General features: G+C 44.6%; 1 protein-coding gene across 3 annotated transcripts in view; it reads right to left on the bottom strand.

The window, feature by feature from the left end:
* Positions 1-9,831, bottom strand: part of CPEB1 (cytoplasmic polyadenylation element binding protein 1) — a 109,630-nt gene that overhangs the window by 4,627 nt on the left and 95,172 nt on the right. For 2 of the 3 annotated variants that reach the window (XM_045286398.1, XM_045286397.1), the window contains 5 exons: positions 9,725-9,829; positions 8,729-8,865; positions 4,723-4,921; positions 3,327-3,421; positions 1,491-1,571 (listed from right to left, as the gene is read on the bottom strand). In XM_045286398.1, coding sequence (XP_045142333.1) covers positions 1,491-1,571; positions 3,327-3,421; positions 4,723-4,921; positions 8,729-8,865; positions 9,725-9,829 — 617 coding nt within the window. The remainder of the gene's footprint in view (positions 1-1,490; positions 1,572-3,326; positions 3,422-4,722; positions 4,922-8,728; positions 8,866-9,724; positions 9,830-9,831) is intronic. The other variant, XM_045286399.1, reaches the window with a different exon arrangement.

The raw sequence follows: 9,831 nt of genomic DNA, 5'->3' as shown, positions 1-9,831 counted from the left end.
CTCTCCCTTCATTTGCTCCTGTGTGCTCTGATCAGACATGTCCCTCTCCCTGAGCTGTAGCTTCAATGCTGTCCTCTGAAGTGAATTCTTCTGCGGGGAGCAGGGTTGTCCACATAGTTGGGATTGGGGCCGGCCCCTCAGACCTCCACAGCTGCTCTTCCTGCCCTGGCCTCCCTTGTAACTACCTACAGAATAGCTGTATCACATGGCTGCAACAGGAAGAACTGTGAAAGACAGTGACCACAGGTTCCAATGCTATGAACATATGCCTTCCTCTTCAGGATAACTGAGCAGAGGTGACTGGGCTTGCACCCCAGTCTCAGTCCTCCTCTTGCTAGCTGTGTAGCCTAAGGCAAGCTTCCCAGGAATTATCTGAAAGTGGGAGTCATCTGTAAGGCATTAACTAAACCCACCAAAGCCTCAAGAAGAGGCTGACAAGAAGGATGCTTTCAGGCTTACTCAACAACCTCCTTACTGCAGCAAGCCCTCATTCTGGAGCCTCCATCTAACTGCATCTACTCAAAAGGCTCTAAACCTAAGTGAGTAATGAAAATAACCCAAGAGGGGTTGACTTCTAGTATCCTGAGAGGTCTCCGACTTCCCTTACCACTCTTCTGCCTACGTGTGGTACCAAGCAGCAACATCAGCACCACTTGGGAACAGGTGAGGAACAGACCCACTGAATAGAATCTGCATGAAACAATACCCTGAGGTAATTTTCATATGCATTAAACTCCTTTTTCTGACGGCTAGTAGATCAGGTCCACCCACAACATACCACCACAATCCAGAGGGGAAAACAACACTCTAGCAAGAATCAGTTAGAGCAGCAGGTAGGTTTCTATAGTCTACAAAAAGCACCCAATGAAGTGTATGATATGTGAATACTGCATCAAGAAAACTGAAATAAAAACAAACAAACAAACAAAAAAAAAACCGGACTGGACCAATGTTTCCCGTGGGTGAAGGGGAAAGAGTTGTTGCTTAAGGGGAACTGAGACTATGTCAATGGTAGTGGAATTTGGAAAAAGGAAATCAAATAATGGTTGTACAACATGAAGAGTATAATCAATGGCACTGATTTATACAAGTACACTTTATGGAATTGGAGAATGTTTTGTTGTGTGTATTTTTGCTACAATTAGAAAAATTACCAGAATATCAATGGGTACAAGGAAGAAAATATGTTCTAGAATTGAATATGTTGACAGTTGTACAGCTCTTCTTGATAAGATTAAATTATTGAGTTGTAGAACATATGGATAAAGTGCTTTTAAAAAAAAGCACCTATTCAGCAATAGTGCCCTACTGCAGCACAACATCCCAGGCAAGAAGAAAGTCTAAGTGCCGAATCCATTTCCCAAGAGTTCTGAGTCAAGCTATTTGTAGTGTACCCCTCATCTGATCACCAGAAAGCATCACTGCTGCCTCCTCCATGCTCCCTGAGGCAAGCAGGAAGCTCACAGACTGCTCACATGCTCTGGACTCACCTGGTCTCGACAGAAGAAAGGACCAGGTTGAGAGCTGCAGACATGACACAGAGAGTCTTCTAGGTAGGGGTCAATCTGAACCTGCACAAAATTCAAACAGAAGAATGAGGAGGTGAATCTTCTCTCAGGGAGGCCAGAGGCTAGAAGGGATGGAGAAGCACAACTGGGTTACAAAGAAGAAAGCAGGATGCTTGCCTGTTTTATTTTATTTTTTAATCATTTTATTAGGGGCTCATACAACTCTTATCACAATCCATATATACATCAATGTGTAAAGGACATTTGTACATTCATTGCCTTCATCATTCTCGAAACATTTGCTCTCCACTTAAGCCCCTGGCATTAGGTCCTCATTTTCCCCCTCCCTCCCTGCTCTCCCCTCGTCCCTCATGAGCCCTTGATAATTTATAACTTATTATTTTGTCATATCTTGCCCTGTCCAATGTCTCCCTTCACCCACTTTTCTGTTGTCCGCCCCCCAGGGAGGAGGTCACATGTAGATCCTTGTAATCGGTTCCTCCTTTCCAACCCACCCTCACTCTACACTCCCAGTATTGCCACTCACACCACTGGTCCTGAAGGGATCATCCGCCCTGGATTCCCAGTTCCAATCTGTACCAATGTACATCCTCTGGTCTAGCCAGACTTGCAAGATAGAATTCGGATCATGATTGGCAGTGGGGGGAGGGGAAGCATTTAGGAACTAGAGAAAAGTTGTATTTTTCATCACTGCTACATCGCACCCTGACTGGCTTGTCTCCTCCCTAAGACCCCTCTGCAAGGGAATCTCCAGTGGCCTACAAATGGGCTTTGGGTCTCCACTCTGCCCTCCCCTCCTCATTCACTAAGGTAAGATTTTTATTGTTCTGATGAGTCTTATACCTGATCCCGTTGACACCTCGTGATTGCACAGGCTGGTGTGCTTCTTCCATGTGGGCTTTGTTGCTTCTCAGCTATATGACTGCTTGTTTACCTTCAAGTCTTTAAGACCCCAGACACTATACCTTTTGATAGCCGGGCACCATCGGCTTTCTTTGCCACAGTTGCTTATACACCCATTTGTCTTCTGCTATTGTATCATGGAGGTGAACACACGATGATTTGAATTTTTGTTCTTTGATGCCCGATAACTGATCCCTTCGGCACCTCGTGATCACACAGGCTGGTGTGTTCTTCCATGTGGGCTTTGTTGCTTCTGAGCTGGGTGGCCGCTTGTTTACCTTCAAGCTTTTCAGACCCCAGACGCTATCTCTTTTGATAGCTGGGCACCATCAGCTTTCTTCACCACATTTGCTTATTCACCCACTTTGTCTTCAGTAGTTGTGTCAGGAAGGTGAGCATCATAAAATGTCAATTTAATAGAAGAAAGTATTCTTGCATTGAGGGAGTATTTGAGTGGAGGCCAAATGTCCTTCTTCTACCTTAATAGCTTGCCTGTTTTAAAGGAGGTCTAGAGAATTATGGGACAAGGACACAGCAGGAATCAAACCGGGCCAAGCTGGACACTTCTGTGATATGAGCACCCACACTTTACTCTAGGTCCAATACCCCAGCTGCCTATCATTTAGCATGTGATTAAGGGCTGGAAAATGGGAAATCAAGCTACTTAGCAATGCTACGTAAATTCAGTCAGGGAAGCACCCACAAACTGTGGAGATTCGAGAGTCTTAGTTCCCATTGCTTCCTGAGCCTATCCAGACAAGGCCCAGTCTGAAGCATAGTCTCATTGAGTACCAGGAGCATAGGTCCAAACTCTAGTCTCTGATCCGTCCTGGGTCTTATTGGCCCAGGCCTCCCACATGCCCCTGGAATAGGGGCATGAACCACCCCACTCACCTTCTTGGTAAACTTGGTGGTTTTGATCTCCACAAAAGCTGCACTGACTGCCTTCAAGTAACTGCGTTGGTTGTTGAAAGTCACACGTCCAGATCCTAGGAGCCACAAAATACAAGTTACTTTCCTGTTAAATTTTCCAAAATGCTACCTGGAAACATATAGAAAACCTTTTTCTAAACTAGTGCAGCCACACAGAAATATGACGTGAACTACTTACTTTAAAATTTTCTAGTAGTCACATTATAGTAAAAAATAAACCCGTACAATTAATTTTAAGAATATGACTCCTATAGTGTAACTGGCATGAGGAAGGACCCAGGTGGTGTTGTGGGACAAGCTAATCACAAGATCAGCAGTTCAAAACCCACTAGGCTGATCTGTGAAAAATAAGGCTTTCTCTACTCCTGTAAAAGGTTTGTAGTCTTGAAAACCCTAGAGAGTTCTATTTTGCTCTGTGGGGTCACTGTGAGTCAGAAGTGACTTGGTGGCTGTGGGTTAGTGTAGGCAGATGCATAGTTAAGGTTAAAAGGGTTCCAAGCTTGGGAGTAGGAACCTAAATGCCAACCAAACACCTCTCTGCAAGAGTGGGCCCAGCAGTCAAGCCTGGTCTAGAGGTATGTGGAGATCTTGCTGGAGAGCCAGAAAAAGCTCCATCCTGCCAAGTGCCGCCTCCACCCCTGCAGCCTCTGAAGTCCTTGTTCTCAATCTGCGGTGCAGTACTGATGAGCACACAGAGCTCCTTCCTGGCCAGATTCCGTGTGAGCAGGCAGACTGAGCTTTGGGGAGGTGGGTTAGATCAGAAAGCTCAAGGCTCCGCTGCACCTTCAAATGCCATCACTGTGCCATGACTTGGGAAACCCATCTCCTCTCTCAGAGTCCATACAGGTACCCAGGTCAGAGTTTAAGGTCATGGACTCAACTAAAATGGGCCAGCAATAGCCATGACTATAACTGCTGTCACTGGAGCCACTCTGAGTCCTCCAGCAGTTTGACCTGATTTCTAAAACTAACACAAAGCAAACAAATCTTTTTGAGAGCCTTTAATGAAGGAAGTCCGGTAGGTTCCACAAAGTCCTGGCCTTTTAACGGATCACCTACTGTCTGTCCCAGAATGATTTTGTTGTAAACTTGGGGCTCCCAACCAAAGTTTCTGCCTATCTCATATCCTGTCATTTCATATAGTCTCATCACTTTAGGGGGCACACATGAGGTGGGCAGAGTGGGGTGCAGAGAGGCCACTGCTGGTGACTTATCTAGGGGAAAATGTTATGCTGCATGGTAATGCAGATCTGCAAACCTGGGTCCGGCCTCTCTCCCCACTCCCACGGGAAAGTAGCAATCCTGGTCCACATCCCAGGGGCCACGAAGCCTTCCAACACAGAAGTGGGACACTTACCAATGGGATACTTGTGCTTATCTGTGTCAATCCCAGCATACACCACTCCACCAAATAGGTCATTCAAGATGGCTGCCAGGGCCTCAGCATTGAGCATCCCGTGCAGAGCGCCGACAAACACTGTCCTGCTGGGGTCAAGTCTCTGAGATGGGCTCCGGACAAAGTTGCTGTCAGCCAAGACCCAGGGGATCACCTGCACCTGAAAACCACCAAAGATGCATCAGTCCTACCACAAATAAAGAGGTTCTTGTATGCCACGTTACTTGCTATGGAAATACTAAAGTTGGGTCTGCCAAGCCCTTACAGTGAATTAAGGGGTGACCACCTGTCCCTGACACACAGGCATCCCAAAGTCAACCTTTACTGCAACCCAGTTGTACAATAGTGAAAATAAGTGGTATAGGACAGCACTCACTCATGCTGGAGAGCAGGCCAAAAAATACCTAATGGTCATACCCACGACCCAAAAGAAACCCTCTGTCCTAACCTCCAACTGTGTTCTAAGAAAGGAGGCTTGGACAACAATGAACAGAGAACATGATCTGAAGTCCTTGAGTGGAAGGGTTCAAAGAAAAATGACAGGTATGAGCCTGACGGGCAAAGGGGGTGGGGGTGCTTGCGCTGCTTGTATGAGATCGTTACTAGTCTAACCCAGAAGCAGGGGGAAATCACTGGAGATGTAGGGTGGAAAAGTCGTGCATAGAAAACCACTGAAGCTTTGTGGAGCTGAGTACCACCACAGCAGGTCTTTTGCCTGAGCTCCTTGAGCCTATAAAAAAACCTGGGACAGCAGGCAGAAGACTGCACAACCAAGTAAGCTGACAGATGACCATTAAATGCTTGAAAGATTAACATGTGAAGATTTAAAAAATGTCTTCAAGTAGGAAGAGTTCTAAGAAATAAACCAGCAATCAGGAAAAAGCCATAGTTGGAGGAAAGCATATTAAGGTTTGGACAAACATGTCACTGGACACAGAACAATCCCAGGCCAAGGATATGATTCTACTGAAGAGCTTACAAAGTGACTGAGCATGGTGAGTAAACAAGGAAGAATCAGAACCAATGGGCTGCACGCTGGGTGACTGTGGGATGGGAAGGCCTGGCAGAAGTTACCAGGGGAGCCATTTTCACTGGAAGATAAAAAAACACACAGAAGAGTGGCCCTAAAGGTCATCCCAAAGGAGTTCCATAGGAAGTGGGGGCTGAGGTAAGCTAAGAGGCTAGAGAGGAAAGTGTGGGTCTCAAGATAAGAACAAAATTAAACCACATTGCCATCAGGTAATTCCAACTCCTAGCAACCCTACATGGGGTTTCTTAGACTAAATCTTTACAGGGGCGCATAGCTTCATCTTTCTCCCTTGGAGAGGCTGGTGGGTTTGAGCCACCAACTTTGTGGTTAGCAGTCCAACACTCAGAACACAGACATGAAAATAAATAATTTATCTGAAATGGGAAAGAACCGATCAAGTAGTCAAGTATTGACTACACTGTAGTGCAAGGAGTGAGGCACAGAGGAAGAAGAGAGTTAGAAGAAGCAATCCATCAAAGAAAAATTATACCACTACTAGGTGCTCAGGGGAAAATGGGAAAATGAAGGTATTGACAGGGACACTGAGAAAAGGAAAAGGGTCTAAAGAGGAAGTCCCTTGTGAAATCGGGACAGGAAGGAAGACCCTACTAACCAAGTCCCCCACCAGAATACACAGGTGAGTCCATGCAGGAAAGGAGAGAGAGTTGGGAAACTTTCCAAGGACACCCATAAAATGACCTTCATCTCCAAGACAGAATATGCTCTAACACCAGGAAACTCTACAAAACGAAAACCCAGCTTTAGTACATAGATTATTTTAAATCATAGGTGGCCATCTCCCAATAAAATAGGCATTTTAACTCCCCATTTCATAGATGATTACGTTTCAGAAATGTTAAAAATACTTTGTCCTATGTCACAGAAGTGACATCCTCTGGAATCAGATTTTAAAGAACCCAAGACTGAACCAAAAATGTCCTTCGGCAAGTGTTTTGCAAACATGCTCCATTAGGCCCACTTGTAGAGCTTGGTCAAAGTGGGTACTCCTGAGGTCCATCTGGCTGAGTCAGTCAGTCTGGGATAGGGCCCAGACGTCTTCAATGAGGCTCCCAGGTGAGAAAACTGTTAGGGACCCATGCTATCAAGGACAAATCAGGATGACAGCAAGAAAGGTGTGAGGAAAGATTATTTAATGGAGAAAACTTCATACTAGTAAAGCCTTGTGTGGGAGCAACAAAATGTAAATGGGTAGCAAAGGATTTATCTAACTCAGACTAGGAGGTCAGACAGCTCATCCTGAGGGCAGGGCTATGGAGAAATAGCTGTAGATTTTTTGTTCTTCTTATTTGAGATCATTTTACTGGGGGCTCTTAGAGCTTTATAACAATCCATATTATCAGTTGAATGAAGCATATCTGTACATATGTTGCCATCATCATTCTCTAAACATTTACTTTCTATTTGAGCCCTTGGTATCAGCTCCTCCTTTATCCCTCCTTCCCCCACCCTCATACCCTCCTGAACCCTTGATAAATTACAAATTATTATTATTCTCATGTCTTACACAGACCACTGTCTCCCTTCACCTATGTTTCTATTGTTCGTGCCCCTGGGAGTGGGTGGGTTATGCATCAATCATTTTGATCGGTTCCCTCTTCCTCCCTCCACCTTCCCCCTTCTCTTCCACCTTCCCCCCTATACTGCACCCTGGTTGACTCATCCCTTCCTTGTGACCCTTCTGTGAGGGAACATCCTTTTGTCTACAGATAGGTTTCTCTGCTAGATGGCCACTTGTTTAACTTCAAGCTTTTAAGACCCCAGACACTATATCTTTTAATAGCCAGGCACCATCAGCTTTCTTCACATTTGCTTATACACCCATTTTGTCTTCAGCAATCGTGTTGGGAGGGTGAGCATCACTGATTGCGAGGTTGTCAGAACAAAGTGTTCTTGCATTGAGGGAGGGCTTGAGCAGAGGCCCAAAGTCTGTCCACTTCTTCAAAGTACTACCATCTAAATATATATACGTAGGCCAATACCTCTATTTTTATGAATTAATATATTTACATATGTACATATCTATGTATAGATCTCTATCTACAGGAAATAGATGTAGAATATATCAGTTAAATTCAAATAGAGAAAATTGCTTTTAATTTTACCTATAAGCCAAGAGATTTGGGACAGACACACTAGCTAGAAAAAGATAAAATAAGGACTGTAAGATACTATGATTTCCATGGGCAGGAATGTACAGATATATGTGTCTGTGCATGAAATTGTCCAAAGGCTAATTTGGTTTTTTTGGTGTAATTAAGATGATTTTGTCTGTATTGTAGGGCAATGAGAACAGCCTTCTTGTCTTGGCAGGAATCACTAGGTAGGTGCAGACCATACCAGGTGACACTGCCAGAGGATTGACACCAAAAAAGGATTGACATCTATAGTTGTGCTGTGGTTCAGTAGTAATGCATTATTTTTAATAAATAATTCCTATAGCTAGTTATAACAACATAAGCCTAGCTTACATGTATCATTATACCTATAAGGCTAAAATCCTAATTTACTTTTTGAATCTTCTAAGACATGCCTGGTACAAGCACATGTTTTCATTGCTGCAGTATTTATATAGACATTGCCTTTGTCAAATCTGCTGGTGTCTTAACTACAATATAGTGGTAATTAGGATTGGGTAAACCTCTATCAATAACTTTTTTGACAATGTAGTAAGAAAAGGGGCAGAAAAATTTAAAAGCAAATTATAACTGTTGCACAGTATTCTATGATTAAAATCTGTAACAGTCATTACTAAAGGTTCTGTGTGGTCTGATACAGAAATTCATGGGGGAGGGGGGGAGCATGACACCAGCCCTAGAAACAACACTGGCAAGAATCTGTGGCCTGCACATCCACCCAGCCCAAGGAGTGCAGTGTCTCATGTCGGTTACTTTGTGTAGAAAGGAAAAGCACTCTCACCTCCTTGCAGCGCATCCTTCGGCTAGACATCTTGAAATAATATTCACTCAGGCCATCTGGGCTCAGTGGGTCATGAGAGCAAGCCTGAAGCAAGGCTCGGACAGACTTCTCTAGTTCAAAGACCAGATACACATACCCTATTCCCAATGAAAGGAGAAATCACATTAATATCACTGCCTCATGGTTATGCTTCAGTCTTGACTTTGATGAAGCAGTTTCCACTAAAGAGGTCTTATGAGTCAGGTTCATTTTGACCCAATTTCTGACAAGTCTTTATTGGGAGGCACTTTCTTTCTATATCAGATGCCTGGGCCAGAGGAGGGAGAGGCACACCATTCCCCCACCCTAATAGGAGGGGGACTGGCAAGCTGTGACAGAGGATGCGACCAGTGTCACACAACTCTCTATTCCAGAACACTGGCCATGTTCAGGCCAGCAGAGCCAGGAAAGACAGCACTTGTGGGTCTGGTCTACCAGAGGATGGAGGTATTACTTTAAAAGCCCAGTTAAAGCACTGGTTCAGTTCATGGCAACATTTTCAGTGAAGTTGGGACAGAGTGAAAATAGCACCTACATTCCTTTCTACAGGGAGGGGTTCTCATTTGAGACCAGTGAGAAATCAGATGCTTGGTTCTCATTTCTGCCAACTCCAAAGGGATCTCAGAATTAGGTCAGACAACAACTTAACTAGGCAGAGAAGGCAGATGAGGGAAAGCTTTCCAAATGGCTCATTTTAAGAGGAAAGGAGCTGCCAGGGGGTTCAGGTTTACAGTGAAGGGCCCAGAGTAGAGGGATTTAGTGGTAGCTCCCACTGCAATATAAGTTTGGACAGGTGAAGCATTAGTCAGAAAAAAGAGAGGGGTGTGCTAGGTTGAAAAGAAAGAGCAGCCAGCCCATACCATGTTACCAACATGCAGCTGTGACATCCCAGCAACCACTCAGTGCAATTATGTAGGAGGGAAGGGGAAAAAAAAGTTCCTACCATGTCTTTATTACCTTTAGGCATATTACCTTTGGGAGGACACCGGGGGTGCTTGCCATCCTTACCAGGCCACTCGACACTCAAAGAGCCAAAAACACGGAAGGTGTTAACCAATCCAGCT

This window comes from Echinops telfairi, unplaced genomic scaffold, assembly GCF_000313985.2.
Source record: "Echinops telfairi isolate 266 unplaced genomic scaffold, ASM31398v2 ScPeMD7_7;HRSCAF=31, whole genome shotgun sequence".
Lineage (NCBI taxonomy): Eukaryota > Metazoa > Chordata > Mammalia > Afrosoricida > Tenrecidae > Echinops > Echinops telfairi.
This window is presented reverse-complemented; position numbering and strand designations above follow the sequence as displayed.